Raw genomic sequence first — 20,300 nt, forward strand, 5'->3', positions numbered from 1 at the left:
AATCATAAAGGAGGATTAAATCTGAGTTTAACAAAGAGTTAAGTCTGACTTTAACAAAGAAATAAAATTACTGCTTCTTTGGAGGTGTGTTATCAATTCTTTAAGACAAAGTATCAGCCCAGAAATTCCTATTGCAAATCAATTAATTAGTATTCCAGGGGCCTTATCCCTGATACATTGATGATTCTCTAGCTGGCAATCAGCTCTCTATTGAGTAACAGGAACTAGCCTGATATCTCCAATTATTATAAAACTGGCTGGAAGACAAATAGAGGGAGGCTGGGAGAATACTGGTGTGAAAGACAGAAAGGAAACGTAAAAATGGACTACACCCAGAATTTTAGTAAATATCTTGCCATGATCATGGAGTCCTCTGATAAGAGTTAATGAGCCCATGTTCTGGGAAGTGATCTGTATTTCACTCTACTGATAAACCAGCTCATCACATCATAAATAAAAAATCAGATAGCTACTCTGTATGGATGGAGTTTTCTAATTTATCAGCTTCTTGATTTGAAAAACCTGAATGTACATTTTGAAATCTACAAGTTCACCATTTAACTACTGTATACAATAACTTATTTCAGAGGAATCAAATAACTTTAAATTTCCACTGGCAAGGCTGCTCAGAAATATATTGCCTGATAAACCATCTCTACTCGCTTAATGCCACACACAGAGGTCAGAACAGAGGGCTGTTAATTCTTGTAATGGAAGGTGCTGTGTGTTCCTGAGGTAAAGGGAAAGTGTGGTTTTCTGTTTTATGAAGATGAACCTAACAGATTACTCATTGCCACTCCATAGTAAAGCACAGATGAGTGTTAGCACTCATCTGGTTAAAGAACCAGCACATGAAGTGGGAAATTACCTGTCACATTGCTTGGATAAGATGGAATCAGGCACATACCTGCCACTAGAAAACTTTCCACTTACAAGGGGTTAGAGGCTAGCCTAAAAAAATTGTCAGTGGTATCACTCCTAAGTTCAGGGTACTGAAATGAATATCCAAGACACTCATACTTGCAAGAATACTTTTTCCTCTTCATCTTTTCAATGGCAGTATAGATCACAGAGAATGACAACAACAGCATAACAACAACTAACACTGAGCACCTGCTGCCTGCCAGGCTCTGTTCTGTCTGTTCATTGCCCAGGTATCAACACAGTCCACAGCAAAGAAACGGCCATTAAAGATGCTTCATACATTTCTGGTTAACTTAAAAGGAAGCTGCAGTTTTTGCTTGCCATTCTTTTTGCTTTGCCTCAGTTGAATGATAGAGAGAAAGGCTCACTTTGCTTGGGGTGAAAGAGTTAAATTAATCTAGCTTAACAAAAGACAAGACTAAGAGGAACTGTATCTAACTCTGCTAGTTGCAACATACATCATCTAGAACCAAAAACCAAACCAAACAAAAACCCAAAACAAGGCAAAAAAAACCAACAAAACCTCCAACTAAACAAAAGACATACAAACTATTTTCTCCTAAAGTAAAATCTGGGAAGCTACCCAGGATTGAAGATGTGTTACAGACAATTTGTGAAGCAGGTAAAATTTATAGACCATGAACCGCATTTTTGGCTGGGGGCAGTGGCTCACACCTGTAATCCTAGCACTTTGGGAGGCCCAGATCACTTGAGGCCAGGAGTTTGAGACCAGCCTGGCCAACATGGCGAAACCCCATCTCTACTAAAAATACAAAAATTGGCCGGGTGTGGTGATGCATACCTGAAATGCCAGCTACATGGGAGGCTTAGGCATGAGAATCGCTTGAACCTGGGAGGCAGAGGTTGCAGTGAGCCACCATTGCACCATTGCACTCCAGGCTGGGCAACAGAGTGAGACTCTGTCTCAAAAAAAACAAAAACAAAACAGAAAACAGAAAAACCCTGCATTTTTCATTGCCAAGAAGGGATCAAAGAGCTGCTGCCCGCATAACCCCCAATCCCATGCAACCCCCCTCACTCTGGGCTCACAGGACTCAGAGGAGGGATTCAGCACACTCTGTATTTCACATTTGCTAGGGAAAAAGGGAAATTTGTTCCCCTAGAAATGGAGTTCTAGCATGGTAAGAGTAGAACATCATCATGTGATGCTCCTCGTCACATACTGAGAAAAGGTAATAAAATAATCTCTTAACTGAATTGTACTTTCCATTGAAGCATTTTCTATTCTGAAAAAAAAAATTGGTGGAATATGAGGGGTGGGTTCATGTTAAATTACTCCATTCATTCAACTTTTTTAAAAAAAACCACACCGAGGTCTGAACAAATTTATACTGTAAATTCAGAGTTAATTATAGCCATAATTTGTTTTGTAGGAATGATTCTGAGTGGCTGTCGAGGTCATTCTCAAGGGTGTTGCCATGGTGCCAGGCACAGGTACATTTCCAAGGCAATGTATGTGTAACAAGTATCTGGCAGTGACTCTCTCCTGATGTCAGGCAGAGGAAGCTCCCATGTTTTACATAAGGCTTGTTAAGTGTCTAGGAGACAAGCTATTCATGTTAGAAAATGGGAGATTTAGCTGCTTAAACCCACCTTACTCCAATCCCTCCATGGGGATTTAATGACTTTTCACTGTGCTGAGACATTATAAATTATTAATTTATAATTTTATTTAAAAAAAGAAGCCCCGAACTCAATATTCTTCCACATGTTTGCCCAGTTAGCTATGGCCCTCACACTCGGTGGTCAGGGCCCACAAGTGCCTTTGTCCACGGCTGTATCAACAACACTTAGCCAAGGGCCTGGAGCACAGCAGGTGCTCAGCATGGACCCAAATTAAAACTATTTTATGAGAAGTGCTGTAGTGGTTAGAAAGGCAAAAACACAGGAGAGGGGAGGTTGTTAGCTATCCAGCCTTACGAAACTACTTCTCTCGGCTATTACTGGCCTGCATCATTTAATAACAAAGCTCTGAATAAAAATGTCTCTGACAAAGACAACACAGAAAGAAAAAGCATTATTTGTTTAACTTCATTTAGTAGATTTGCTTCCTGCTATTCTTTAGGTCCTGGCTAGAGAATGACATAATGCTTGTGTCCATTTTATACCTGTTTCAAGCTTTCAGGCCTTAGCATTCTGTCTAACACAGTGCAAACTGAGGAGGTGGGACTTTATCAACAAGACATTTCTGACACAATCTTCTTGACGGAAAAAAGGTTTTTGATGGTTTTCAGTGAAAAGTGAGGGAACAAAGACACTTGCGTATTAATGTTTCAATGATTCCTTTCTGACCATAAGCAAAATGCAGAGTCATCTGGAATTAAACAACATATTTTGGCCATGACATTATGGTAGATGTACATATAGGAAGTTTCACTGGATATGATCCTTACCTGCAAGGAGTTTATCAATTTGTGGAGAAATAAGGGTTACATAAAAACAAGAATGGTGAGATTTATAGAGATGAAATGAACCTTTGTGTATTTTGGATATAGTCACTTTCTGGGAACCCGTTCGAACAATCTCTAGTCCTTGGTGATAATCCTCAAAACATTATTCTGTGTAGTATGGCTGCACTGCATGAAAGACTTAACAGAAATCATGCCCATTAGTTTATACCTTGTAACAGATAAATTCTTTACACGCTGAACATCAGGATAATCTCTGGCTGAAGAAAAATAAATTCAGAAACAGGACATAATCCACTACTTTAAATGATTAAAATATATGACAGAAGCTTCAACTTCTCTAAAATAATATGCCCAAATCAATATTACATACAACACTTTCTCTCCTGAATATGTTTTAAAAAGAGATTCCAATTGTTCCTTAATTTTGACATTTTATCAATAACAGTTTTGAGGTGACCTTCAAATTAATTTATGCTCCCATTTGACATGAATGAACACTGATTTTTAAAAGTTTCTTTTTAAGATTAAAAAGAACCACCCCCTCCCCCCACCTATGACTGGAAGAGTAACTGAAATCTAGACCAAGAATAGCACAGAAATTAAAAATTCAAGTGCTTTCTTTTCTCTTAAATGAAGGAAACAAAAAATTAAAATTTAGAGATATGAGCTGGCAGGTAAAACATATCACATTACAGCTAGGGTTAATACATTTTATAAGCCAGGTGTGGCTGCATGTGCCTATAGTCCCAGCTACTTGGAAGGCTGTGAGGCAGAAAGATTGCTTGAACCCAGGAGTTTCAGCGTGTAACCACTGCACTCCAGCTTGGGCAACATAGTAAGACCCTGACTCTAAATACATATATTAAAGTTAGAGGCATACAACCCTCAGTAATTACACCAAAAGGCAAAAAGTACCTGTGGATAGTTAAGTAGGAACAGAAATCTCTGAAATTTCATGCAAATCCAACCAGACATAATAGGATAAACGAAATAGCATCTTGGGGCTTTCAATGTAGCATGACACGGGGTGTGTGTTGGAGGTTGGGGAGCTCTTTGACCCCTATGTAAGGGCCTCTTGTGGAGAGGCTGCATTTATAAAAAATTTGCAGTTCACATCAAATACTAAGATGAAGTTATGGCACAGAAAATGATTCTGGGTAGGTCTTCACATTTTTAATTATTGAAAAGAAGGTTAGAAAAACGAGGTCGACTTCATTTAAAAAAATTAAGAAGACCTCATTGTGAGAGGAACAGTCTTTGGGGAGTTGAAAGCTAGATCATGCCATGAGATGGTATCTGACACTGTCAAAAGCACTGGAAGCTAAAGAGAAATGAGAAACACACAGTTATCGTGCAGTTGCTATATGACCACAAAGGTCCAAAGGAAAAAAGTGAAAAAAAAATTGTAAAGTGACCTGCAAAAACAAATGAAGAAGTAACAGTTCTGCAAAACTGGTATCCTGAGGGGAGAGTCAAGGAGAGGTTTTGGTAGCCTGACCTACTCTAGTCCCTTCCTCATCTGGCAAATCCTGTGGCTGAAAGGAGCCTGGCTGGTAATCTGGTTAGGATGGTTAGTGGCACAAGATTGCTCACTCCACAAACACTTCCATCTCCTGAAAAGCTCATTTTGCAGAGAGCAAATCAACGTTCCTTTTTTCTTTTTGATACCTGACATACATGTTAGAGTTCAAGGATGTGCAGCATTTATTAACAGGCATTTTGTTCATAAGAAGTTTACTTTTTTTCTTTTTTTTCTTGAGACAGAGTCTCACTCTGTCGCCCAGGCTGGAGTGCAATGGCATGATCTTGGCTCACTGCAACCTCTGCCTCCTGGGTTCAAGTGATTCTCCTGCCTCAGCCTCCAGAGTAGCTGGGATTACATGTGCGCACCACCATGCCCAGCTAATTTTTTGTATTTTTAGTAGAGATGTGGTTTCACCTTGTTGGTCAGGCTGGTCTCAAACTCCTGACCTCGTCATCTGTCCACCTCAGCTTCCCAAAGTGCTGGGATTACAGGCATGAGCCACCGTACCCAGCCAAGAAGTTTGCTTTTAATACAAAGTGGCAGGTTCAAAACAAAGATCACTCAGTGGTAGCAGGTGGGTTATAATCCTATCATTTATGAAAGCTGTTCAAGAGAGACCATTCTGGAGGATAAAAGAGAAGGCTTTGAGATTATGCATTTCAATTTCCCTTTACCAAAGAACTAAGCCAATCTAGAAAAATAAGATTTTTAAAACTAAATTAAATATCTCCTAAAAAGATTGTATCACTGCATTTGGTAAATAGTTTCATTATCTTATGAATCTGAAAGTCTGACGTAAAGAGAACACTAGTGCCAAATAGGGAAAGGGCCAGGCAACTAAGTGTCTGCCAGACAGATGCCAGAGCTGGGCTCACAGCAATAGATTCTCAGGTGCAGTGCTCAAAAAAATAAATCAACTTTGTAATTGAAAACGAAAACAAAACAACAATAGCAATAAGAGAAAGAGAGAGAAAAAAAAGAAAGTCTTTTTCAATTTGCCTATTTGGCTTTGTTAATTTATTCATCTTTTATATATGATAACTTTCCAAGCTATTGGTTAATTTTGACACAATTCTAAAACATATCAAGAAATAGCTGAAGATTACTTTTTAATTCTGGTCTGCCTGCCTTGAAATTGGATGGCGATGCTTAATTCAGTTAATTTACACATATTTATTGGGAATCTGTTATACATTAAATTCTAATGCAGTGTGTTAGATGGAGGGAGATTGGCACAGAGAACTGGCATAATATACGTTAAAATACCTTCTTTGCCTTTAGGGATTTCAGGCTACCTGTGAAGCAAAGAAAGCACCGATGAATCAATTAAGAAACAATTAAGTGCCAAATTGTGAGCTGCTAATGATGAATGCAATAGGAAGGGAGAGATGATTATGAACTGTAGTCACTGGAGAATAGTGTGCAGTAGAGGTGGGGATGGGTTACTCCGTACAGACAGAATGGGATTTGAACAGGCAGAAAAGGAGAGACGGAGAAGAAATTAGTAAAGGTACAGAACTTCCTTTTTCCTCTATCACTCATTCATTCAACAACTTTTATGGAAAGTCTACAATAAGCTAGGCACTATGCTTAGGCTGAGCGTGAACTACAAAGAAAAAAGGACACAAATCATGTCCTCAAGGAGATTATAGTCTGGCAATGAAGAAAAATGTGTTATAAATAACCATAATACAATGCAGATGTAATAAGGGTCAAAAGAGAGCTTCCAGTGATTGCAGCCAAGAGCAATGAGCAATAAATAGGTCATGCTGATTTAAGTGGGTCTGCTATGGTCATGTCAGTTATGTCACCTTAATTTGGATATTGGTTCTGTGAGATTAGAACTTTCATTTTGACAAGGATGATCAGGTCTGGAGAGCTGGTCATGCTAACATGAGTTAACGTAAACTAATTATAAATCAAAATTCAATTCATTATTTTAAACTGAAAAGACTTTAACCTGATAATGAACTCAAGAATACCAGAGTCAGTAAGGCTTCTTGGGAAGCGGGGAGTCAAAAAAGCTGCTGAATGACCTTATGGGTTACATAAAGACAGCAAGATTCTTTGGCTCCCCTGTGACTGGAAGTGGGATGGGGTTGTCTTCTAATCATGTGCATGTTCTATTAGCCCTCTTACAAAAGACTGTCACTCCTATCTCTGCTTCAATTGACTGCTAAATCCTATGAAACCCTCTCATCAGCTGCAACATACCACCATATCATACCAGACACTACGAGTCAAGCACACATGACACAAAATCCTTGCACTCAGAAGCCAAATCAACTCAATGAACATTTCTGGTCATTCCTGCCATTTTTATGCCAGACATTCTTTGTGTGGCATTTAGTGGTATGTCCAGGAAATATGATCTAGAACTTTCTGTTGCTCACTTCCTACCAAACGTTTCATTGTGCAAAGCAGTATTTCTAGAGGACTGCTGAAGGAATGCAGGCCATCGCTTCACTCAGTACTCTAAAAGGTATCTCTGGGTTAATTCAGAGCATCAGAGTCTTAAACTAGGTTTTATCTAAACAGCATAAGCAGAATGCTACTGTGTTTTAATAGTTATTCTTCACCTCTAAGAGGGGTTTGAATTTGTGTGTGTGTGAGAATGAAAATCAGATAGTAAATATAAATATTTTAGGACTTTTGGACCACATGATCTCTGTTACAACTATCTGACTCTCCTGTTGGGTCCAAAGCAGCTATACACAATACATAAACAAATGAACATGGCTATGTTCCAACCAAACTTTACTTATAAAAATAGGCAGCAGGCCAAATTTGGCCTGCAGGTTTGCTAATCCCTATTCTACGGTAATAGGCTTTAGCTAGGCACATCATCATCCTGAGTAAAGACTGCGGAAAGGCCTACAAAGAAGAGGCCAAACTACTCAAAGTCCAAATAAACGTCCTGATAAAATGTGAGCAAACAGCAAACTGGCTTACCCATATCCACTCTGCCCTTTAGGCAGAGTGAAAAAATGATAAACTGGGGCTAATCCCAGCCCTTTTTCCTGTTCCTTCTCTGTAATGAAGGTTAGAGTAGAGTTAAGCATATCTAAGCCTGTATCTTTTTATCTTTAAGAGCATTCTGAAAGGGGAATAATAAAGACCACATCTTAGAATCAACAGCGTTCACTGAGGAAGACAAATGCAGGGCTTTTTGTTTGTTGTTTTACCAAAGATTGAAAATGTGGCCCACTAGATAACAAAACACGAAGAGAATTAAATATGTCACTCAGGTGAAAAGAATGACACTTTGTGTTATTATTGACACTCTGAAAAAGAGCAAACATATGCAAGATCAATGTCCTCTTCTGAGCTGGCTAAAGACAGCATTTTTAGTAATTTAATCATGTAGAGAATAATTTCTCTGTTCATTACATTTCCAGGTAAATTTTAAGGTGCCAGGTTTTCATTTGACTGCATAGGATAATGACTTCTCAGATAAAGGGAGTCAACTGCAACAGAATCAAAGGACTTCAGAATTTAGGAGGAGAATTTAAGGATTACGTATCACATGTAATCTATGTCTGAGGAAAGTGACGCTTAGTCAATGCCCCCAAGGTAGTGAGTAGCAGAGGGAATTCCAGCTGGACCTTGACCTAATATTTTCACCATACAATGGTCTTATCTGCCTTCAAAAGCCTGGAGTAGGCTTAAACTTTAAAACAACAACAACAACAACAACAAAAAAAACTATCAGATGAAAGTGGGGATGGATACAATGGCCAAACCAATATATCCTGGAGTACAAGTGTTCGACTCATCAGTCAGCAACTTCTTAGCAAGGTACTTCCTCTTCAAGAAGGACTGGCCCTAAGTTAGGTGGATGTTACCCTACCTCTGAAATGCCTTCTGTTAAATTCAACATGGCACATAATATATTGGTGCAAGTTCATAATCAGACTCAAAAAATGTAAGCATGCGTTTAGAAGGTCAAACTCCAATGCTGACTTATGCCAAAAAGCCAATCTACTCATGTTCTTTACGGGCTCCGGATCATGTGGAAATTTCAAGAAGGTGTCTGATCTACCCAGTTCCCTGGAGGGGAATTCGGTGAAGTAAGATTAGAAATTATTTGGTCTCTTAAGGCAAACACAGCTACAATAGACTAGCCAAAGCCTGCATATGAGGCCTTTTCTCACTATATGCCAATGTGATTGAGACTTGTGTCTTCTGGCTAATGTCAGGGAGCTTTTGGTACTGTAGGCAGTGAACTCATTTGACCTGATGTCTCAGTATATTAAAGCAGGTGGTGAAATCTAGGGGAAAAAAAGTGAACCTACAACCATCTGTTTTTTGTGCTCTTTAATCATTTTCAGAGCCTTCAGGCTTTTTATCAATAACGAAAAAGTTAATAAAGTAATCTACAAAACTCCCTAGGATCTTAGAATGCTTTTTATTCTTTCATTAAATAGAATGGGAAGAATTCACCAAATTACGGCCAATTGCAAATGTATCCACAACTGCTTATCCATTATCTGGAATTTCCTATCTCTGTGGTTCTGTCATTGCTGCCTGTCCTTTGAGTCATCTGATTACTTAACTATGACAGGCAAGTTGGCTAATCAAAGTAGAAGGGAAGCTCAAATTATTTTATTGTGTCCTTCTTACTGGTTCCAGTAAAAAGTGATTGGCTGGATTTTGGGGGAGAGGGGTTGAGAGATAAAGATTGTAGGTTAAAACAAAGAAATAACATTCCTGAATTATCTGTAACTTAGAACATCCTCCATGTTAGTATGGATAATTGCTGCTTAGCTAAACATGGCTAAGTTTTCATAATGATAACCAAAAACCTATTGGGTTTGTTTTCCAGTCAATTTTATATAATTTTCCTTCTTGACTTTATAAATATGAAACTATCTGTAGACAACGTTGATAAAGATTAATAATTTGTTCTTCATGATGATTTATAAAACACCTAATCGTAGGTATTTATCTACTGATTCATCTATCTACCTATCTATCCATCTATCTTATCTAAAAACTGTCAATCATCTATCTATCTATCTATCTATCTATCTATCTATCTATCTATCTATCTATCTATCTGTCATCCATCCATCCATCCTGTGTGAGGCTGTATTTCAGTGGTTAAAAGCTTGGGCTCTGGAATAAGCAAATTTGAATTCAACTCCTACTCCATTCACTTACTAAGTATGTGGCCTTGAACAAATTATTCAGTCTGAATCCTAGTTTCCTCTTCTGTTAGATAGGGATGGTAATAACTATCTACCATTGTAGGTGACTTTGAGGATTAAATGAAATAACACATGTAAATGACTAAGCACAGAATCTAACATATATTAAATATTCAGTAAATAGCAGCTATTATTGTCTTTGATAAGGCTTTTCAGATCCCAGACCTTCAACAACAGCAGGAAAAAAGACTTGAATGCCTTCGGCTCTGAAGCTTCATAATATTTAACAGCCAAAGAGAGACTGGTGCTTATACCATGGTCATTAAAATAGTAGAAATTACCCATCTATTATTTCATGAAACAATCACTTGTGAAAGTCAAACATGAGCACTGCTGTCAGGAACTGAGGGTAGAGGGGAGAGGCACTTTAGTAAATGTGATGACGGAAATAAAAGAGATATGTACACAGTGTTAAGATAGAAGACATAGTGACTTACTGTTACTGGTGCTGGGCAAGGCTTTCAGAAAGGGTGACTCTTGAGTCAGGTCTTAAAGGATGAATAGGAGTTCATCAGAGAGAAAAGATGACAGGCATGCTTCGCCTCTGCTCCCAGTATTTTTTTAAGTCGCTTGCACTGAATCTCACAACCACTAGAGTTGTGGAGAGAACTGCTACTACACTACAACCTTTAAGCAGGTGTGTGTGGCAGGGAGATCCTCCTAATACCAGAAACGTAGATGTTAAGTATTCCCTAAATCTACTCTGAAGACCTACCACTAGAGACAGGCAGCACCAAAAGAAGTTGGTCCTAAGCTCAGAAATATTTCTGTAAGATGGTGATAATGAATAAGAAATTAGGTCCAGAATAACAATGAAGTATGTTTCAATTATAAAGATAGGAAGAATTATAAAGATACGAAGATATCTTTATAAAGATATATTATATATAAAGATATATTATAAAAATATAAAGATATGAAGAAAAGGAGGCAATATAACATACTGAAGATGCACTAGGGGAATATACACAAAAAAGTCAGAAAGGAAAAGGGCTAACAATTATCTCAAACACAGAGAAAGGAATTATTCTGAGTTATTTGTGAACATGATTTTTAGTACTGGGAAATCAGCGATGTTTAACATATGGGACCTACATCTTTGCCAGTGCTGTCATATTTGCCAGTTCCTGGAGCATCTGCAGTGATTACACTGGAGAAACATGTGGAACACAGCAGCAAATGAGTGACTCTATGATACCCAGGTCCTATTTCTGTTGAGAGGTTTACCTGGCTAAGGAAAATGTAAAGTGCTCATTACTAAGACGGTGAAGAATAAAGTAAGTAACACTCAGGCCTCCTGGCACAGTGGGATTAAGGCAAGCCAGGCAGGCTGCTTGGGCACTGATGTATAGGTGGTGCCAAAACATCCCTGGAGGAGACCTGAAATGTGGGTCCAGTTAACTCTGGTTTATACACACAACCCCTTACATAACTGGCAGGAATAAATTGATTCTACTCCCTTTGAAGTAAAGACAGTATTCTACAAAAAATGAAGGAAACAAACCTCCCTCCCTCAGTTTCACTTAGCTAAGGTGACCAAAGGTGACAGGTCCCTGCCTGTCCTGGAGTCTCAGTTTCTGCCTGCTGTTTCACTATAATTATTAATACAGCCTCCTCTTTCTCAATGTGTCCTGGTTCAGATGATTAATCAAACAGCTGAAGAGATAAAATCTTCTATGCAGAAGAATGCCAATGTAGACCAACTGATAGACTAACTGATAAAAGAGGAAAATGATTATTTTACAAATCCCAATGGAATTATTCAATCTGGCAAGAATTATCAGTTGGAAATAAAACTATCAGAGGAAGAGCTGATGAAGAACTAGAGTTTGCTCAGTGATAAACTAACACAAGAGACAAGCAAAATACAACTTTATAATGGAGGGTGCAACTACCCTAACGCTGCGGTAAATCTTACCTTCATCCACCATGGGTAAACAAGTGTACAACAACACTTATAATACATTCTAGTCACAACGTTTAACTTGAATCTAATAAAGACTTTAAATGTAACTTCTAGTTTATAGTAAATCAATGAGATACAGGAGCAAGCTAAATCATACTATGAGAAGCAATCAGGCAAATCTAGGCCAATCTCTTGAATATGCCAGTGAAATGCAAAATGGGTCTCTACTAGATTAAAAGAACCTTAAGGGACATAACAACCAGTTGCAATGTGAAGTCCTGAAATCAACCACCTCTAGAGGACATTTTGGAAGAATTTGGGAAATCTGAATATGAACTGGGTATAGAATGATAAAAAGAACTTAATTAATTTTAGGTATAATAATGCATTATTATTTAGGTAGGAAAATGTCCTACTTTTTTAAAAAAGAGATACATACTGATATGTCTAAGGATGTAAGTACATGTTGTTAGAATTCACTTTATTACTTCAGCATAAAGTGTGGTTAAAAAAGATTTATGTGACGTATGTCTACATATATATACAATTTATTTTTATTTTTTATTTTTTTTTTGGAGATGGAGTCTTACCTCTGTCACCCAGGCTGGAGTGCAGGGGCATGACTGATCTCGATCTTGGCTCACCGCAACCTCTGCCTCCCGGGTTCAACCAATTCTCCTGTTTCAGCCTCCTGAGTAGCTGGGACTACAGGTGCACCCCACCACGCCTGGCTACTTTTTTTGTATTTTTAGTAGAGACAGGGTTTCACCTGTCTATTGGTCAGGCTGGTCTCAAACTCCTGACCTCAAGTGATCCACCCACGTCGGCCTCCCAAAGTGCTGGGATTACAGGCGTAAGCCACTGTGCCTGGCCCACATATATATAATTTAGAAAATCAATTTATCCTCATTCCCACTAGGGAAATGTAGAACTATTTAAAGAATAATCATTTGAAGGAGTTTAGATCAGCCTGTGCTAGAGGGCCCCACGTTTTGGTCTTGGTTTATCATAAGGAGTGTGCCCGTTTCTACGGTAGACTAAGCCTGCACTGACAGAACTCTAAGATAGAGTTTTTTCAGTGCAGCTTTTCCCAGGATCACAGCACTGACAGGTCTAGAGAAACTGTCTAGGAGAGCTCTTGCCCTAAGTAAGTTAGATATGGCAGCATCCAATCCTCATACTAACTAATGGGTCCATGTCTAGAAATCCACAAATCTAAACTGAAGGTACGTCATCAGAGATATGATGAAGTCTTGTCTCAAGAACATATCCATAGTCCAATGAAGGTGTCCTAGGTGCAAAGAGGACTCTCTCAGAGGGTCTGTCCCAGGAGGAGGAGGCAAACCCTAAGGGGGAGACGTAACCCTAGTAAGCACATAATTACTAGATAATGGGGGCCTCTGACTACCCAGTAGCAGGACTCTCCATAGGGAGAACAGTTACAGATAACAGGTAAAAAGTAGACCAGGTAGGGAGGGGAGGAGATAAGACTGAAACTAAAAGTTTAAAAGATAGAGGTTAGAAGAAAAATGATGCAAGGTGAAGAATTTATCAGCAAATGTAACTTTATAATGGAGGATGAGTTAGTTTTAAAGGCTAGGGCAAGACATCACAGTAGCAAAGTGAGAAGCAGAGAGGAGTTAAGAGAGAGTCAGAGAGATTCAAAACTGAGGGTGGAGGGTAAATAAGCAGACAGGAGAGACATAATGAATGGGAACAGGGAATGATGGATGAGACAGCAGCAACATGGGGAGATAGATGGAATCTGAAATGGCAAAAGAAACGGAAGGACAGAGGGGGCAGGAGTAAAAAAGACAGCTGGTCAAAGGTTGAGGGGGGCAGAATTTAGAACAGGCAAGAGCTGAATGCATCTTTTTCATCTCTGTACTCACAGAGACTTATATAGTGGGAGCCCAGGAGGAAGGAACAAAGGGACGAAGGACAGAGGGAGGGAGAATGGCAAAATGGAAGGCAGGCAGGCAGGACAGCAGAAGAGAAAGACCAGAAATGAGAAGAACTATATGAAGGTGTGGAAGAAGGATGATGAAAGGAAGAATGAAGAAAGCACACATTTCAGAGGCACACAAGCAGGTTAATGCTAGTTAAAATATTAAATACTACAAATATGGTGCTCATGAGCATTGTGTCACATTTCAGAATGGCATAATTCAAATTTACTATACAAGAAATAGTTTGATCAGGCAACATTTCTGTGGCTGATGTGAATCATATCTTATACAAATGCCTAGAATTAGAGTAAAAGCATGACAATTTTACTGAAAATACAGAGTCATATAGCTCTTAGATCTTCCATGCACTTCTGAGTGATGTCAAGCAGCCTATCAGGGCCTATTATGTTCCCCAAGGGCCCGCTCTCATCCAGTGGATCACTTTATCATATGAACTGCCATAAGGTTACTGATTATTTTCTACCCATTATTCTGTCTGCCCAGAACTAAAACAAGAGGCAGATGCTGTATTAATATAACTAATGTAGACAGAAACCTGGCTAAATACTACCAAAAGAAAAACTCGCTATTCAGGTGCCTGGTTATCTACCTTGCTGACTACATTGATCACATTAATCCAATGATTGCCAAATCTTTACTTCCTTTCTGTTAGGTGAGATTTAATTCTAGAGAAGTAACAGATTTCTAGGATGCAAATCTTTCCCAGGACATGAGTCTGACTGACAGCTCACAAAATAATTCTGGAATGTATGCAAAATTAGACTCACATGCAATTTTCATGCAAAGGAAAACCTATCCATCAACATAATAGTGGCTCTCAGAAAGCAGTCAAGTTCTGGGTCTGAAAACTGGAAACCAGGAAGTCTGATGTTTTAAGAAGCCATAATCAAACATATTTTTTGTTTGCAGTTTCTAATGTGTGTAGGTGTTTTCTAGCACATGAATAAGATTGGATTTTGTATCAAAAATTATTATTACAAGATTTCAAATCACAATGGCATATGTGAGAATTGCTAGTTTGCAATTTGGGGGAGGAGACAGGTTGGTGAAATCAGATTCCTAGAGTCTTCAGTTTGTTTTTCAAACAGAGAACAGTAAAAGAAATATTCTCCCTGACTCATGATACCAGTCCTTTATAATCTAATTTAGATTTATGAGTGGCATAAGTTCAATATCTATATTCCCTAACTTTTAAAGTTTTAATCGTATATGACATACACAGGACAGAATAAAGAAGTTATGATAATCATAAAACCCCCACATGGAAGTAAAGAGAAAAATCCATAGGGCCACCTGGAAAGATACTCACTATTTGGTAGAGTCAGATAATTGATATTCTCGTCGTCTATCATAGCATTCCTGGATTCCAGGATCATTCCATAAACTCTTTATTGCATCTACATATGGATTCTCAAAAGCAGACACCTTCTCCACATCAACTTCTCGAACTAATTGCGCATGAGCCTGTTTAAATAAAAAAAAAAAAGGCAGTTTTAATACCCTATTACTTTCCAAATTTTCTTTGCTTTGTATATTACATTACATACAATTCAGGTAACACCGTCCTTCATATACTGGTCTTTAAACTGGTTTACAATAAAGTCATGTTTCATATTTTTTGTTTTTCTTAGAGAGAACTCAGTCCCAAATCTTTCCCTCTAGAGTAAACCTTGACGCTACTTAGAATTGATTAGAGGAAATTAGAGGAAGGTGGCGTATTCAGCTCTCCCATCAGAACAGTGAGAATGTTATGCTTACACATACCACTATTTTCACATATTATCATAATCCTAAAATATTATTATTAAAAGAAAAGGTGGCAGGAGTAATTATCCCCTCTATGTTTATAGTTTATTATAATCAAACATATAATATAGCCAGCTTATGGGTGTTGTATGTCTAAGCAGAAACTCAATCAGAATCCTCAACTAATCAGGATTAGCTTCTCGTTCACTTTTAGGACAGGGTGTAAAACCATTAGAAGAACAATTAATAGTAATAATTTAATCTGGACAACAATGACAATTACCCCTCCACTCTTATGCACCCAAACTTTCAAAATATTTGTTTGTATCTGCCTTATCTATATTACCAGATTGAGTACCCCCTATTCAATTTTTTAACAATGTAAAATAACTTGGCTATACTCATTTAGCAGGAAAGAGACAAAGAAATTAAAATGTTTTAAAAATCAGATAGCAATGAAAATATTTTATGGTCAACCCTCAAATTAGCCGGAATACACGACTGCTTAACAATCCAAATCAAACTAAGGTTTATGGAATGCAATATATATATATACAAAGTATATATACATAAATATGCAACTAAACACAAATAACTAATTGTGTTGGACACTGGAGGCAGATGGCTGATAATTACTGAAACAATCCTGATTTTGTGTAGAAATACAAACTTCTAAACAAGGTTAGTGAATGGCTATCATGATGACATCATGGCCAAACTATTCATTTCACAGAGTATTAAGCAGATAGAATTTTAATAAATGTAATCCATGTTAGGCCTTGTCTGGTTCCCAATCTTTACCTTCCTTCCTTTCTCTTGTGTGGGAAGGGCCCCATGCCAATAGACTAATCTTGACTTAAGGTTTTAGGAAGCTCAACACACTAAGACTGAAGAAATCACCTTTCTTATTTGTTCTGTTCTGACTGTGACAATCGGATCTAGTAATAACTGAGAAGCCCTAGCCCTTCCTGGTATTCTGATTTTGGAAAATGAATCCCTGTAGCTGCTTTCTGTACTGAGTCTCTGTGTAGGCAATCTTCCATGTTATCCCACCCGTGATCTTACCAGACTGGAGTCCTGTTCCTGAATCCCACGGCAGGTGGGACCCACCTCAATCATCGTTCCCCTCTGAGACTCGCCCTTTGAAAACAGAGCATCACTGGCTCCTCAATGAACCCCCACTGCTGTGCTCTGCCTCTTAGGCAGTGTAATACTTGTTGTCTTTCTCTCTAATCATGGTTTAAGTTCCAAGTTCCAAGACAGGCTCAATACTGCATAATCAGGGCCTAGCAAGGTGCCTGGCAAGTGGTAGATGTTCAACAAATATTTGTTGGTTGGTTGGAAGGAACAAAGGAAAGAAGGAAGGAAGGGAGGGAGGGAGGGAGGGAGGGAGGAACTGAACTACACTAGAAACTAGGAATTCTAAGTTCTAATTCTGGCTTTACCCTTAACACTGGTCATAACCTTTAGGAGAAACTACTTTTCCTCTTTATAACTTAATTTTCTGTGTTCATAAGAAAAGGCAATTAAACCAAATCACCAAAGAGCTCATCTAGCCATAAGCTGTATGATTGTAAATATATAATGAATACATCTACAATGCACAGAGCACCAAAATGTTAAGACATTGTCCCTCTGGGAGCACCCAGTACCACTGAGCAAAACAAGAACTTACTATGTCACACAATAACTGAGAATACAGGACAGAATGCAGTTACATATGCACATGAGCGATGCTGCATGGGGATGGCCTAAGTGCAACTGTGTACGGACCAAGGAGGTCAAACGAGGTGTCAGAGAGAAGGTGAGATTTAGCTGGCAGGTGAATGAAGATGAATGACTCCTCCAAGGAAAAGCAGCATGGACAAAATAAACATGGCACTTTTTAAAAACTGTGACTGCTGTTCACAGTTAAAAGAGGCTACTTTCTTTTGACTGCAAAAAAAAAACACAACTGTCTTGTGAGAAAGTTTCATGTTGACTCTGAATTCAAATTAACCTCTACAGTGTAAGTTATATTTGTCTCTGCTATAAACCCATTACTCAGAAGTCAACCTCCATCAAAACTAAGAGAGAATATTGCCCTCAAAAACAGAGCAATCACCATGTTGCCTTCACCTAGGTTGGAATTTCTAAGTCACTTTTACTGCCTCCTAAGCTTTGTTGTTTCATTCTGTCCTTGCTGTTTTGGAAAATGACATTCAAATATAATCAACCATAATTTGCATTTATGTAAGAGTTTTTATCTCAGATTCTCTAAGTTATTTAAAAGTATGACAGCATTTTACAAAATATATACAGATTTTTAAAATTGTGCATATAAACTTTCCCAATGGAAATGCAATACTCTCGATTTTTTGTAAAAGAAAAAAAAAAGTTCTGTATGTGGAAACAATATTTTTAGTATGTTAGAGTAGGAAGATAAATTAGACACTTTTTTCTATTTGTCCAAATGTAGAATGTGAAATAGTAGTAAAAATTATAAGTAGTTAGGCTAAATTAAACAATTATTAATGAAAAAGACAATGATGAAAAGGAAGAAACTTACCTCAAATATTACAAATAACAAGTCAATTACAATAGACTATCCTGTTTATTTTGAACATTGTGCACAGAAAAGCAAGGGAGGGCCAGCCATGCTGGCTCATGCCTGTAATCCTAGCACTTTGGGAGGCTGAGGCAGAAGGATCACTTGAGGCCAGGAGTTCAAGACCAGCCTGGGCAACATGGCAAGACCCCATCTCTATAAAAAATAGAAAAATTAGCCGAGTGTGGTGGTTATGTGCCTGTAGTCCTAGCTACTTGGGAGGCTAAGGCAGCAGGATCACTTGAGCCCAGGAGTTCAAGGTTACAGTGAGCTATGATCACGCCATGGCATTCCAGCCTAGGTAACAGAGAGAAATACCATCTCTACAAAAAAAAAAAAAAAAAAAAAAAAACAACCCAAAAATACCTAGTATGATTTAATGAATCACATAAACAAAATGTAAAATATAATTCTATTTCATTTTAAGTTACAGTTAAAATATATTGGGTGGAAATAATGATGAATGCCAGCTTTCAGAATTCTTAGCAAGCTGGTGGCAAGGCTTAGAGGGAACATTGTGAGAACTAAGTAGCTACTCTCAGGAACTCTGGCAGAATTCTAGGAAAGACCACATGGAAACCGCAAGATGTGCCAATGTGGTAATGTCTTGTTTTCAGAATTCAGTCGTCAAAAAATTCAGGTAAATCTTAGATGTGTTGATGTTTCCATGTTTGCTTCTGCAAAGGGAAGGAGGAACTGAGGTTCTACCAAAGTGGGTCTTACCCGGCCCACAGCAGGCCAAGCCTTTAGGTGAAATGAAAAAGACCTCATAGTCACTTTGGAAGGATTTTCAAAATCTCAATTTTCAAAATCTCATTAACAGCTGAAGGTGGCTTTGGACTGGAATGTCACACCTACTCAGAAGCAGAAAGCCAAATGGTAACTTCCACATTTGTGGAAGCTCTTAGACACAAATATCCAGCTTATTAGGCCTGCTCTGTCTGAAGGGATGCCCAACACACACAGAGGACCTCAAAATCAGAAAAAGTGCAAGCCAGCATCAGAGTTCATCTCAATTCTGAACTGCAGCACACATCTTCCTACTTTTTTTCTAAGTGCTTATTTCCTTTTGGCACTTGACTCTAAAGAAAAAAATCACCAACTCCTAAACGGACTGTGGAAAAAAAAAAAACCCTCAGCCTTTTTGGTTTTGTTTTCTTCTGCTCAAAGGAAGTACAGAGTGAAATGATGGATGCAGAGACAAGACTGCTGGTGTTGTAATTCCACTTCCACCCAGTACTAGCTGACTGTCATCTTGTACAAACTATTTAACATCCTCAACCTCTGCTTCCTAATTACCTCCCTCTCATAATCCATTAAATGGAGGTAATAATAGCACTTATTTTAGAGGGATAAATTACAGAACGCATAGAAAATACTTGAAGGAAGAGCCAGACACCTAAGGCTACTAGTTATTTAAAATGAAAAAAAAAAAAAAAGGAAAAATAGTACAAAAAATATAAACCATGGTACAAATACCTACTAGATTCTTGTGACATTGGGAAAGTCACTGAAGCCTAAATTTGCTCAAATGTGAAATTACAGTCTGGAGGCCCTGACTGGATAATAGATCTCTGAGCTCTCAAATTTGCAAATACTGCTTAGCATAAAATCTCCTGCAGAAAACTTGGACATGAACTGTATTTATCAGACTGTTTCACGTTTTCTGACTTCATTAGAACCTCAACGCTGACCTTTCAGGCGCATTATACGCAGAGTGACAGTTGTTGTTTTATCTTTTTCTGAGCATTACTGCATAAATGACAAAGAACAGCAAAGTCATACTGAACTGCTGCTGGCTGGGTTCTCATTGTGAGTGATTCACTCCCATAAAACAGCCTCTCCACACTTATGATTCAACACGTGGCTCAGCAAAATTAGAAATTACTACATGACACAGCCTTTTGAAGCCCCTCATGAAAATGAAAGATCTTCTGTGTGGAGTCTTTAAGTGGTAAGATCTACTGATTCTTCTTTGCTAAGCTTCCATGTCCTTCTTA

The 20,300-nt window shown here is 38.3% G+C and overlaps 1 protein-coding gene across 3 annotated transcripts in view; it reads right to left on the reverse strand.

Annotated features, from left to right (window-relative positions):
- The window catches only part of LOC129044246 (guanine nucleotide-binding protein G(q) subunit alpha), a 311,030-nt gene that overhangs the window by 80,017 nt on the left and 210,713 nt on the right, over positions 1 to 20,300 (reverse strand). For all 3 annotated transcript variants that reach the window (XM_063649615.1, XM_054502021.2, XM_063649616.1), the window contains one exon: positions 15,277 to 15,431. In XM_063649615.1, coding sequence (XP_063505685.1) covers positions 15,277 to 15,431 — 155 coding nt within the window. The remainder of the gene's footprint in view (positions 1 to 15,276; positions 15,432 to 20,300) is intronic.

This window comes from Pongo pygmaeus, chromosome 13 (assembly GCF_028885625.2).
Source record: "Pongo pygmaeus isolate AG05252 chromosome 13, NHGRI_mPonPyg2-v2.0_pri, whole genome shotgun sequence".
In the NCBI taxonomy this organism is placed as follows: Eukaryota; Metazoa; Chordata; class Mammalia; order Primates; family Hominidae; genus Pongo; species Pongo pygmaeus.